At 45.5% G+C, this 13,650-nt stretch overlaps 1 protein-coding gene across 2 annotated transcripts in view; it reads right to left on the bottom strand.

Annotated features, from left to right (window-relative positions):
• Positions 1–5,138: 5,138 nt before the first annotated feature.
• c20orf27 (chromosome 20 open reading frame 27) overlaps positions 5,139–13,650 on the bottom strand; it is a 32,523-nt gene continuing 24,011 nt past the window's right edge. The window contains 2 exon segments of one of the 2 annotated variants that reach the window (NM_001007503.1): positions 5,139–6,073; positions 11,742–11,864. In NM_001007503.1, coding sequence (NP_001007504.1) covers positions 5,973–6,073; positions 11,742–11,864 — 224 coding nt within the window. In that variant the 3' untranslated portion in view covers positions 5,139–5,972. 2 annotated transcript variants of the gene reach the window in all.

The following is a 13,650-nucleotide window of genomic DNA, read 5'->3' as shown; positions in this document are numbered from 1 at the left end:
AGGGGGAGATTTGGGGTTAGTGCTTATTTGTGCCCTGGGTACCCCTGGAACTATAGCAGGGTGACTGTTACCCCAATGTTTCTATATATCTGTAACCTTGTTATGGGCTAAGGGGGCCCAGCCTGAAGGCCAGTTAGGGGGGGATTTGGGGTGAGTGCTTATTTGTGCCCTGGGTACCCCTGGAACTATAGCGGGGTGACTGTTACCCCAATGTTTCTATATATCTGTAACCTTGTTATGGGCTAAGGGGGCCCAGCCTGAAGGCCAGTTAGGGGGGGATTTGGGGTGAGTGCTTATTTGTGCCCTGGGTACCCCTGGAACTGTTACCCCAATGTTTCTATATATCTGTAACCTTGTTATGGGCTAAGGGGGCCCAGCCTGAAGGCCAGTTAGGGGGAGATTTGGGGTGAGTGCTTATTGTGCGCTGGTACCCCTGGAACTATAACAGGGTGACTGTTACCTTCCAATGTTTCTATATATCTGTAACTTGTTATGGGCTAAGGGGGCCCAGCCTGAAGCCAGTTAGGGGGAGATTGGGGTGAGCGCTTATTTGTGCCTGGGTACCCCTGGAACTGTTACCCCCCAATGTTTCTATATATCTGTAACCTTGTTATGGGCTAAGGGGGCCCAGCCTGAAAGGCCAGTTAGGGGGGATTTGGCGTGAGTGCTTATTTGTGCCCTGGGTACCCCTGGAACTATAGCAGGGTGACTGTTACCCAATGTTTCTATATATCTGTAACCTTGTTATGGGCTAAGGGGGCCCAGCCGAAGGCCAGTTAGGGGGGGATTTGGGGTGAGTGCTTATTTGTGCCCTGGGTACCCCTGGAACTATAGCAGGGTGACTGTTACCCCAATGTTTCTATATATCTGTAACCTTGTTATGTTCTAGGAGAGCCCAACCATATACATTTCCTTGGATAACCCCAGACCTACAGCAGAGTGAATGAGTTTGTTTTACTAAAAAAGACATTTACCTAAAAATTCCTATTTTATCAAATGAGATTATTGCCACCAACTGAACTACTGAAATCTAAGAAATATCACCAGCCCAATAAAACTGGAATTTCCCATATTTTACCCCATGGATTTCTCAACTGGAACCTGCCATTTCTACTTGTACAAGGAACTGTAACATTTATACATTTTTTGGAAGTTCGGCAGTTAATTGAATTTCCGAAGTCTCACAAAGCCGGTCATTTTTTTCACACTCTTTTTTGTTACTAAGAATATTTTATAAAAGAAATGTACTCAAATTTTATTTTTGTATTTCTAATCACGGTTATATTTGTACGGATAATGTCTCTATGCACAGTGTATGACTAAGTATAATAAACTTATTATCATGAGCTGCAGTCTGTACCGGCGACACAAGACACGGGGATAGAAATATGGAGGCCATGTGAGTTGTTGGAAAACTGGTTCATTAAAATATTATATATTACTATTATATCCTTATTGGGGGTTCTGCCCCCAATAAGGGGTAATTATATCTTAGTTGGGATCAAGTACAGGTACTGTTTTATTATTACAGAGAAAAGGGAATCATTTAACCATTAAATAAACCCAATAGGGCTGTTCTGCCCCCAATAAGGGGTAATTATATCTTAGTTGGGATCAAGTGCAGGTACTGTTTTATTATTACAGAGAAAAGGGAATCATTTAACCATTAAATAAACCCAATAGGACTGTTCTGCCCCCAATAAGGGGTAATTATATCTTAGTTGGGATCAAGTACAGGTACTGTTTTATTATTACAGAGAAAAGGGAATCATTTAACCATTAAATAAACCCAATAGGACTGTTCTGCCCCAATAAGGGGTAATTATATCTTAGTTGGGATCAAGTACAGGTACTGTTTTATTATTACAGAGAAAAGGGAATCATTTAACCATTAAATAAACCCAATAGGGCTGTTCTGCCCCCAATAAGGGGTAATTATATCTTAGTTGGGATCAAGTACAGGTACTGTTTTATTATTACAGAGAAAAGGGAATCATTTAACCATTAAATAAACCCAATAGGCTGTTCTGCCCCAATAAGGGGTAATTATATCTTAGTTGGGATCAAGTACAGGTACTGTTTTATTATTACAGAGAAAAGGGAATCATTTAACCATTAAATAAACCCAATAGGGCTGTTCTGCCCCCAATAAGGGGTAATTATATCTTAGTTGGGATCAAGTACAGGTACTGTTTTATTATTACAGAGAAAATGGAAATCATTTTTAAACATTAGAATCATTTGCTTATAATGAAGTCTATGGGAGATGGCCTTCCTGTAATTTGAAACTTTCTGGATAACAGATCCCATACCTGAATTAAAATGGGAGAAGAAACCGGAATCCTTCTGGTTGGAGTCATTCATTGCCTGGTTGGGAGGTGATATTCTTTTTGCCACTAGGGGGCTAATGTTTTAGGCCCATTAGTGCTAAGGCTGTCTATATGTAATACTTGCCAGTGAGCGGCACCAATACAAAGACAAGCTGAGAATGTGTTTGTGATTCTGCACATAATTACTGTCAACAGAGAGCAAGCTTATGTGCCCAATATCTCCCTTTGGATCTGCCCTGCTGGCTAACACTTATTATTGGTATTATTTCTCTGAGTTGCACCCCCCCCCCCCCCCAGCCTGCCCTCCCACCGCACCCCATCGTTATCTGGAAAACACAAGCTTTTTTGCCTGTAAGACATGAGCTGAAATGAGATCAGGTGTCCCCGGGTGCCGGGGGCGAGGACCCGTCCAGCTCTGACTTATTGCGCCCGTGACAGCGGCTTCAGCTCAGACTGATTGCTCTTTTCTTCCACAGAACAAAGCAGCAGCACTCAAATCTCCACTGACAAACGGAAAAGGGACCAACGGCAGATTTATCACTCAATCATTTAAAAGAAAAAAGGATTTTCCATTTTTTTTTTTTTACCACCGTTAATCCAATTAGGGCTCTCAGCGTCGGTGCTGTGCCCACGTGCAATGGCTGAGACATCTGTGAGGCCCGGGCCTGTACACTAGAATAGATTTCATGTTAAAGGGTAAACATCTGGGTCCATTTCTCAGATGTACTCACCCAAGTGCAGAGTTGGCTGCTCTCTTTCCCATGGGACGGCTGTGACTGCTGGACCCTCCTCTTCTGTTCACATGAACCAACAAGAGTTAACTCATTTATGCCATATGGGCCCTTCCAGCCCCAGTTCTGATTGTAGCACAACCAATGGGGATTAGGAACTATCCCCCCCCCCCCCCTCCCCAATATCTGCCTCTCTAGAGTTCCCTTTGCCTACTACTCTAAGCCCTAGTAGGGAACCAACACTACAGCTATAGAACCTTTGAACCAATAGAACCTATAGAATCCCAAGTGCCACACAAGATATGGCAGCCACACATTCCCCGCAGCCCTGCAAGCCTATCAGGCGGTGTGTACACCATCAGCCATGGTGATATCCGTGTTCTTTCCTTTGGGCAAGTCTGGCAGAGCTTGATGGGAATTGTAGTTCCACCATCCCTGCTGTAACTATTCAGCAAGGACGAAAGGTTCTACATACTGGACACAGTCACATTATAAGCACTAGGCTTCCATTTCCTGGCATGGATCTATAACCATCCCCTGTAAGAACAAGAGGCCACTGGTTGGCCCCCACTCTGGCTTTCCTACTGGGGGAACAGAGCAAATGCTAAAGACAAAGTGTTTTCCAGAGAAACAGACAGAGTGGGAAATATCTGCCCAGTGAGCTCATCCTGCAACTCCCCGCGCCCCTATTATAACTGACCAGACTCTGGGCATTGTTTCTCCTGCCAGGTAAGGCCCCGGGGAAGCCATACTTGCCATGCTGAGACAGTGGAGAAGGGAAACTCCACCCAAACACAATGCTTTGCACAAATAATGAAGATGTCACTCTAAGCATTTCTCCAGTATCCACGCAATACACATAATATGATCCATTACACATGTCCCATGTTATTTATAAATGGAATCCCTAATGAAAGCATTGACTGTCTGTCCCTTACAGCACTACGTTCCGACTCCTGTGACAAAAGACTCTTTTAGTATGTTACAGAAAAGCCAATTCTAAGCAACTTGTCAATTAGTCTTCATTATTTGTTTTTCATTGTTTTTTTTAACTATTTGCCTTCTTCTAATTCTTTGCAGCTTTCAAATGGGGATCACTGACCCCTGAGCCAAAAAAACTATTGCTCTGTGAGGCTACAATTCAACTGTTACTTTATATTACTTACGTTTCTATTCAAGCTCTCTCCTATTCATATATCAGTCTCTCATTCGAACCACTCCCTGGTTGCTAAGGTAATTTGGATCCTAGCAAGTAAATAGCTGCTGAAACTCCAGGCTGGAAAACTACCGGACAAAAACTGAAATAACTAAAAAAAACTACAAATAAAAATCAAGATCAATTGCAAATTGTCCAATGGCCGGCGATGGAATGATACAGTACAGAGGGGGAAGGGGAAATAACCACATAGTTAGTGCCACACACACACTGCAGAGGATAAATGGGGTATATATATTTATATCCCCATAAGTCACTGCAGGAACACGAGCATATTTAGTCGCCCAATTGAGTACAGTGTTTTACATAAATTACGGACTGAGACCCTTAAAAAAAACAAAGGGAGTGACGGTGAGAGTTATAGTTTAGCAACCTCATAGAAGGAAGGCAAGAGCAGCATGGAGAGGTAGTCGGAGTTTTTCCACTGGTGTGTGCCATAGGCCTGGTCTGGAACCCTATTGGCTGGAAGCATCTGCCAATAACTGTGGGTCTTTAACTGGGAACTCTGGCTTCCAAAGAAACATTTGTTAAAGAGCCCCACACAACCCAGAAACCCCTAATATCCCCATGTCTGTAATCTGTTCCTTCATACAGTAGGGATAAATACCATTTCATATGCTGAAATCCAGCTGCAAAACAGTTCTTCCCTTTCTGCATCATTTCAAAACCTGGCAGGGGAGGAGGGACTAAAGCATTGACGTTAGAAATTGTAACAACTTCCCCACAGCTTACAGGCAGCATGCAGGAACTACATAACCCACAATGCATTGCACTGGGATGTTTCTTTCCTTATTGACATCACGTGAGCAGGGAATTGTGGGATTGGGAGGATGCAGGCTGAAGGCAGGCTGGGGACAGGTGACTACTGTTACATTTTATTCGAGTCACAAAGTAGTCAGCCAGATCAGCAGGGGAACAGGGGGCGGGGGTTAGGGAACCGTTCCAAACCAGATTATTACATTAAAATCATGAAAAGGCTGCATATTTTTTAACTGATGGATACCGCAAAGTTGCTTGGAATTAGGTTTACTGTTTAAAAAGCTAAAGTCGTATTTGGGTGGAGTTCCCCTTTAACATGTACGAGATTCTTTTGGAAGGGTTCAGACAACGGCAGCTTTAGCAAGGCTGAAACTGCAGCCGAGTGTTAGAAGTAGACGCTATGGAAGAAAAGAGAGAACGTAAACCCACTTCTGAACCATCTGTATTACAGGTACCTAAAACAAGCCCCGCCCCTCTATTCCCGCCATTCTTCAGGTAGTCCATTGTACCACTGTCCATTGTACCATACAGAGTAATAAAGCATAGGGGTAAATAGATACTCAGCAGCGATAGGCGCAGCCAGTCCTACACACATTGCAGCACACAAGCAAGTTACACGCAGAGAGAGCGGAACCAATGGCCGCCGCCGGATCTATAATAACGAAACAGACAGGAACACGGGACATTAGTTACATTAGTGCAAGCTGACAATGAGTAGGCCCAAGTCCAGCACAAACGGTACTGATCCCCCTCGTCTCCATCAGCCACCAATCGTGGTGCCCCATTGTAGGGCCCCTACATTTCTCCGAAGGGGGCGGGACAATGACCCGCTAATCAACGTCAGAGATTCCCATCCTGTTTTATGGCTGTCAGGCTTTTCTTGTTGGACGCAGAGTTGCATGGGAAACCTTCGGCCTGTTCGCTAGCTTGGCGCCTCTAGTCGAATCCATGCCAGTCGCTCTGCTCAGAGTCGTACTCCAGCTCGGTTCCGGTACATCGGACACCTTCCAGCAGCATCGGGGTCCCGTGGTGTCGATCTGCAAGAGCAAGCAGTGCCAATAATGGGTTACTAAGAGCCTCAAGTGTTTGCAAATCCCATTGGATGAGGGTCACATTGGCACATTGATGCAATTCTCTCCCAATGCCCCCCATTATGATTTGATTATCGTTCCGGGGGCCCAAGTTGGATCGCCTTTGGGTGCCATAACAACGCCACTTACCTTGGATTTCTCGCCGATAAGCTTTGCCTCCCTGTGACATAAGTACCTCTCTCCCTGCGAGACCTACACCTTCAGTCTTTCCTCATAGAACCAACATCAGAAGGACATCTTGGTGGAAAGTGACTGGAAGCCTCATATCTATGTGGCTTCTCTCATAGGCTAAAGCTCCCCATACATGGGCCGATTCTAGCTGGCGATATCGGTCCCTTAGACCGATTCGGCAGCTAATCGGCCCGTGTTTGGGCACTACCGACGGGCCTGCCTGACCAATATCTGGCCTGAAATAGGCCAGATCTCGGTCGGGCAGGTTAGAAAATCTAGTCGGATCGGGGACCGCATCGGCTCGTTGATGCAGTCCCTGGACCGACTTTTGCTATGCCTATCATTATAATTGGCCCCAGGGCCAAACGATCGAATTATCCTGGATTCTCCCGATATCGCCCACCCGTAGGTGGAAACAATATCAGAAGGACATTATGGTGGAAAGTGACTGGAAGCCTCATATCTATGCGGCTTCTCACTCATAGGCTTAGGATGAGGACACAAGGGGTGATTAGTCGCGACAACTTAATAGCTGCAATTAGTCGCCTGTGTGTCTTCACCCTAAGGCCATACACCATAAGATCAGCTCGTTTGGTAACCTCCCCAAACAAGCTGATCTTTACCACAATAAGCCCACCTAAGGTGGCCAATACTGGCCTAATCTGATTGATTGGCTCTAGGGCCAAACAACGGAATTAGGAGCTGTCGGAGTATGGACTGTACCAATGAGCGGATATGGTCCTCAATCCAGTAGGAAAATCAAACCTGCCCATTGGACAGCCATACACGGGCAGATTTAAGATGCCAATTTGGGCCCTTAACTGACCATATATGGGGCCCTCTGACAGGACCTCCCAATCGATATCATGGCTTGTCTGCAGTGGGGTAGCAGGAACTTGCCTCGTATAAAATACCCCCCCCCATGACACTGTAGAACTAGGAATGATAGTAATTACACTAGAGCCACAGACAAATATGTGTAATAATGAGACTACCGGAGGGCACAGCATTACTGGGTGTTGGTGAATGGAGTTTCAATCTGATAATAATAACAGATATGGCCGCTGGATCGGGGGGAAGGGAGGCAGAAATCACTCCCAATGATCTTTTCCCTGTTAAACATTGACGTAAATAGCAGTGGAGGAAACGACTGCGGAGTCTCATTTCCATGCAGTTCCCTATAGCTAAACCCATAGCCACCCTAATCTGCCCGGGTTATTTATAGCCATAAGGCACGGGTGCTGCTAGGGTGCAGAGTCAATAGTCCTAGAGGTTTAACCTTGGCCTTCTCTATATGCTGTGTGCGAGTTCCTATACAGAGAGTGGCGGTGCCGCTACTGCCAGGGCTACAGGGAGAATTGGTACAAACAAGTAGGGATGCACCCTATCCAGCATTTGTCCAAGATTCTGCCTTTTGCAGCAGGATTCATATTCAGACAAAGCCGTGTCTCTGGCCAAACCCAAATAAGGCTAAGTAATTATTACAGATAATTACTACATGGCAGCTCAGAGACCAGTGCAATTAGCATCGGAATGCAATAATCAGCTCTGTAGCATCAGCTTTAATGACTGACCAACCTCGTTTTCTGCTTGATAATTTGCCACGACCCCTAAAGCTCAGCTTCTCAACAGCTGCCCAGAGCCCACTGAGCATGTGTAGTGTCACTGACACTTTCCAAGATGGTTCTGGATCTTTGCTGCTATTAAGATGCTTAAACGTTAGGCCGGTGCAATAAATTCAGTATATAGACTATGGCATTTTTAGCCATATTCATTTTTAGGGTTTAGTTCTCTTTTAACACTGGCCACGTGGCAGTTCTCCATCAAATCCAGGGACCCTCTAGCATTAGTTATTTTGGTGAGATTATTGCATTTTTAACATTTGCAGCCCAACCCTGCCGATTGCTTGTTTTTACACATACTATATACAATGCACAAAATCGCAGAACTGGGATTTTAAAGACCACTATCAGCAAAAAATAGAGCGTAACCCTGTGGGTTGCAGGTATTTCTTACCTTATACTATATTGTCTATATATTTTTTTTTTTTAAAAATGTACACTTTTTTTTCTGCCCCGCCCACTTTTGTAGCAACAGCATTTCCTGTTTAATGGTGGTCAGCGGATAATGCAGTTGCAGGTCAGGTCGAGGGGCCCAAGCGGGTTAAAATGCAAGTTGCTGGTCCGGGTCGCAGCCCCAGGGGCAGATTTCACTAAACTGGTTCTGCGCAGGACTTTGGTTTGGAGTAGAAAAACCATTGTTGGTTTTAGATCATAACGTGTAACTTTCCACAAATATATGGTTTTCTGGGGTCAACTTACTGCTAGGGGCATTCTTGGCCTTACTCTTTAACTATCCCATGTCCCTTGTACTGTTTCCAACACACCAGCACTCTAATTCTCTGTGGCTTTGTGGGGAGAGGTTCTGTGCCAGTGTTTTGCTTCCAGAGACCCGTACCTGGGGAAGCAATGGGGGGGGGGGGGGGGGGGGTTACTTATATATTAGGATACAATAGGCCTAGATTTCATGCCAAGACGGGCTGCTTTATACTGGAACAGCAATTCCATTGGATCAGTTACAAACTCCCCCCAGAGCCAGATGCCGGTATCCTCAGCCCCGGCCCCTGTCTGATCGGCATTTGCAGCAAAACAATTCTCTGACAAGGTCTGTATCTTCTGCTTCCCCTTAAATGCCATCCATCAGGCGAGAAAGATCTCTTTTATCCCTCCGAATACAGACCATCCACTTAAATAACATCTGTAGGATAAAATGGGTCTTCCGCAGCCTTGTGAATCCACTCGAACACTTTTACCTGCTGAGAGTACCCTGTTATACATGTCCTGGTACCCCTGGAACTATAGCAGGGTGACTGTTACCCCAATGTTTCTATATATCTGTAACCTGGTTATGGGCTAAGGGGGCCCAGCCTGAAGGCCAGTTAGGGGGGGATTTGGGGTGAGTGCTTATTTGTGCCCTGGGTACCCCTGGAACTATAGCGGGGTGACTGTTACCCCAATGTTTCTATATATCTGTAACCTTGTTATGGGCTAAGGGGGCCCAGCCTGAAGGCCAGTTAGGGGATGATTTGGGGTGAGTGCCTATTTGTGCCCTGGGTACCCCTGGAACTATAGCAGGGTGACTGTTACCCCAATGTTTCTATATATCTGTAACCTTGTTATGGGCTAAGGGGGCCCAGCCTGAAGGCCAGTTTGGGGGGGATTTGGGGTGAGTGCTTATTTGTGCCCTGGGTACCCCTGGAACTATAGCAGGGTGACTGTTACCCCAATGTTTCTATATATCTGTAACCTTGTTATGGGCTAAGGGGGCCCAGCCTGAAGAATTCAGTTGAAAGTATATTTTTTCCCAACTTTAAAGTTGAGGATGTGATTTGGGTCAGTATTATTAAGAGTCTATTCGTTTGTGGCTGAATACAAAGATGGTGGCTTTAGCACTACCCGCATTAGTAGCTGACATTTAGTGGGGGTTAGTGATGGGAGGCAGTTATTTGCTTGGACTGAAAGGAACCCCAAGATTCCCAGAGGCAGAACAGTTACCTGTGAGTAAGGAGAGCGCTCACTAAGAGCAGAACATTAGATCGGATTACCGCGGCCACTAAAAGCCTGGAGGAGACCGTCGGAGCTGATTATAGACATTAATGAGCCGAGCCTGGGAGAGCTGAACACAAAGACTGACATTAGAAATAACAGGTGGCGGCACTCGGAACATCTCGTTCTGTTTAAGGGCTACGGCCATTAATATTTATACCTAGAAAAGCGCTGGAAAAGTCACATTTCAGGTATGGCCGTATGAAAGCTAAGAACGAAAGTTAGAGATCCGATTCCCCCTGCTGGAAGGTCATTTGGTGCTGATCCAATTGTTAGGCCTTTGCTCACAAATGTAATTAAGCCTAATGAGAAGGGAGGGGTGGCAGAACATGCTGGGACAGGGAAACTGGCAGTACCTGGGTGCAGCAGGATATGAGCACCCTGCACCCCTGGCTTTCATTCCGGAGATTTTAGGTTCTCTTTACATCTCTGTGGGGGAACCAATGAAGGACTGGGCTGGGGGTGCTGTTGAGGACACGGTGACGCCACTGTGTGGGAAGGGAACATGTGTATCTGTACTTGCTACAGGAGCAGCCGGTAACGCTGCAATATTGGATATTATAGATGCATTTTAATCTCCTTTTCATTAAGGCACATTCCTGGGGGAAAATCCTAATTAAACTGAGAAGCTCCGGCTAAAACACAAGCGGCTTCTCCATGGAAATATTCTGTGGCTCGGACGCTTATTACAATCATAAACATCCCAATCCGCCTCCAGGTGCACATCTAACTGCGCTACATACACCCCCCCCAAGGCTCTGTAACCAAGCCACGCCCCTCCGTGCCTCCATAAATCTATAATGTACACATTGCTACTCTGAGACAATTTGCAATCAGTTTTCATTTTTAGTTATTTAGCTTTTAGTTTAGCAGCTCTCCAGTTTGGAATTTCAGCTGCTAACTGGTTGCTAGGGTGTGTTTACCTTATCAACCAGGCAGTGGTACCGGTATATGAATAGAAGAGGGACTAAATAAAAAGATAAAGTTTAAAAATGTAGCCTTTTTTTGGCTGCCGGAGTCAGTTCCCACCCCCACCCCGGTGGGAAAGCTGAAGAGATATAGAGGAAGGCGGCAAATAATTAAGAACCTATAACAATAAAGACCAATTGCAAGGTTGCGAGGAATAGTACATTCCCTAACATACTTAAAAAGTTAACCTCCCCTTTAATACACTCTGGGAATACACCAAGTGCAATATTCAAGCACCAGGCCCTCCAAAGACGACATGTAGGGGCCCACAATGGTCCCCAAGAGTTGCATTTTGAGTATTAAAACCCCACAATAGTTTTAAAAACTGTACATCCCCTGCCCCAGAACAGGATGAATAAATGGCAGTGCCCCGGCATAATTAACTGGTTAACTAAAAAAAATGGTTAAATCCCCCTATTGGGGCGGGGCTTGGTTAGCTCCTAGAGTATTAGATTAAGACGGCTGGAAATCTTAAACCAATTTATTGTTGCAGCTACAATGTACGGTCACATTACCGGCCCCCTATCAGCGTAACGCTATTACGGCCTGGGAAAGGGAGACCAACGGCGGCTATTTTTACCATGAATCTTTGAGGGCGGCTTGGAGGGATCTGGTTCTCATTCATTTTAAACACATTATTGTTTAGGTCATGAATAAAGAAGATTCCTGCCTACAGCGTCAGTCGTTTAACCCACTGGCAGCCGGCTCAGAGCTCGGCGGGAGCAAGGCAAATGCAGTATTAAACTGCTAATATCAGGAAAACAGGGAAAAAAAATTGAAATTGCAAAATGGATCAGAGTGGTATTCGGAGCAAATCTTTAGGTTATAACTCAAGTATTAATCAAAAGCCCTGCCCAAACAGCACTTACCCAGAACTCTTGCTTGAACCACCACCTTGACAAAGGCTTTGTCGTTGGTTTCGCTTGCAAGTATCATTTCTTCCTTCAGCACGCCCTCTTTATGCGCCGTGTACTCACACTTAATGCTGTGTCCTGGGGAGAAAGGGCAGCACAGTCACATGTATGGCAGCACCAAACATCCAAGCTCCCATGCCCCTGTACTAAGCACAATTCAGCAGGAACAGCCCCCTAAGTTTGCTCATAGCCTGTACAGAGAGATACCATAAAACTATGGCACATAGGGATTCCCCTGTACTAAGCACAATTCAGCAGGAACAGCCCCCTAAGTTTGCTCATAGCCTGTACAGAGAGATACCATAAAACTATGGCACATAGGGATTCCCCTGTACTAAGCACAATTCAGCAGGAACAGCCCCCTAAGTTTGCCCATAGCCTGTACAGAGATACAATTAAAGGCCCAAACTGACAGGCTGTATGTTGTTTTATTAGTACAACATGACTGATTTCTTAATTTAAAAAAAATACAAAAAAAAAAAACAATCGTTATTTGGAGCAAAAAGCCGATTTCGGAATTATTCAGAGAATTATCCTGAAGGCTGGCGCTAATTGCTCGCACTGGGAGCTGGTGACTAATGGCTTTGTTGTGCGTAATGAATAGATCTTTCTGTTCGTTAATTCATTTTAAGTGTTTCAGATCAGGTGATTAATTACCATCATTAGAGACAAGTCCTTCCAGCTATTATTTTTGCGGAGACGGCCTTGTTATGCTCCGCTCCCATACAGTGTATGCACCAACAATTTCTCACGCATATTATGGGCTGCAGCTTATGGTCACCGCTATCCCCCCCATCCCCACTTTCCATTTATTTGAATGGGAAACCCCCGGGGGTCACACAGTGCCTTAAATTAAAGCCTAAGTACATGCCCCTGAGTGCTAATCGGAACCACGTCAATGGCAATTTGACGGCATTAGACTATTTAGAATTTAATGTCAACCCCCCCCCAAATTCCATTAGAGAACAATGGACGTAAAGGCACCCACCCCCCATATATGAGCAAATAGATCTGGCCAATGTCCCCCAGGAACAGCACATAGTTGGTTTGTCCATTCCCCAAGGCTGGCCATAGGCAAGCGTGGGCAATATGGCCGCTCTCGATGCAAGAAAGTGGCATGGGGGGGTGAGGTTGTGGCTAACATCTGTAAAGCCAGCATTGTCATTGTGAAATACAAAGGGTAATTACTATATAATATCTCTTCAGCAATGAAACCATTTACCTACAGCTCATTTAGTACAAACTGGGGTGGAAAATCTGAACGTCAGAGCCGCTGTGAGTGCGTAACTGATCACTGATAAGGCAGAGAGGCCGGTAACTCAGCTAATCCATTAGCCCTCAGCTCTGGGCAGATATAAATGGCCTTGCCCTATAAGCTGACATTTATACGAGGCTTGGCTAAAGCACAAACAATGATCCCCTTTGCTGAAGTGCCTGGAACTAAATGCCGAGAGCCGCTGCTGTACAAACAGAGCCAGGATCTACTGCTTTGTCATTTCCACGGGGCCGAGTGGGTCGGTAACTGCCTTTTCATGCCACATTATAAGCTAAATTAAAGGCTACATGATCAGGGGAATAAATTGCACTGAGCTGTAACAGATTTACTGCTCTTGCGTGTAACCACTGCAGTGAATATGGGGTTGGAAGATGGAGGCTAATGGGGCAATAAGGCAAACACATTACAGGTAAGGAGGGTCCAAAACAAGGGGATGTTAGAGCAGTTCCACTGTATAGGTCCAACCTTTGGCCAGGCCCCCCCAACCCTAACTGACCTCTAAACTGGGCTTTCTGAGGTACCCCAGGGGGCAAATAGACCCTCTCCAAGGTCTCCCCCCCCTCGCTGGCCGGTCCGGCTGATCTAATC

This window comes from Xenopus tropicalis, chromosome 1 (assembly GCF_000004195.4).
Source record: "Xenopus tropicalis strain Nigerian chromosome 1, UCB_Xtro_10.0, whole genome shotgun sequence".
Classification (NCBI taxonomy): domain Eukaryota; kingdom Metazoa; phylum Chordata; class Amphibia; order Anura; family Pipidae; genus Xenopus; species Xenopus tropicalis.
The sequence above is the reverse complement of the archived record's forward strand: the minus strand, read 5'-3'. Positions and strand labels throughout refer to the sequence as shown.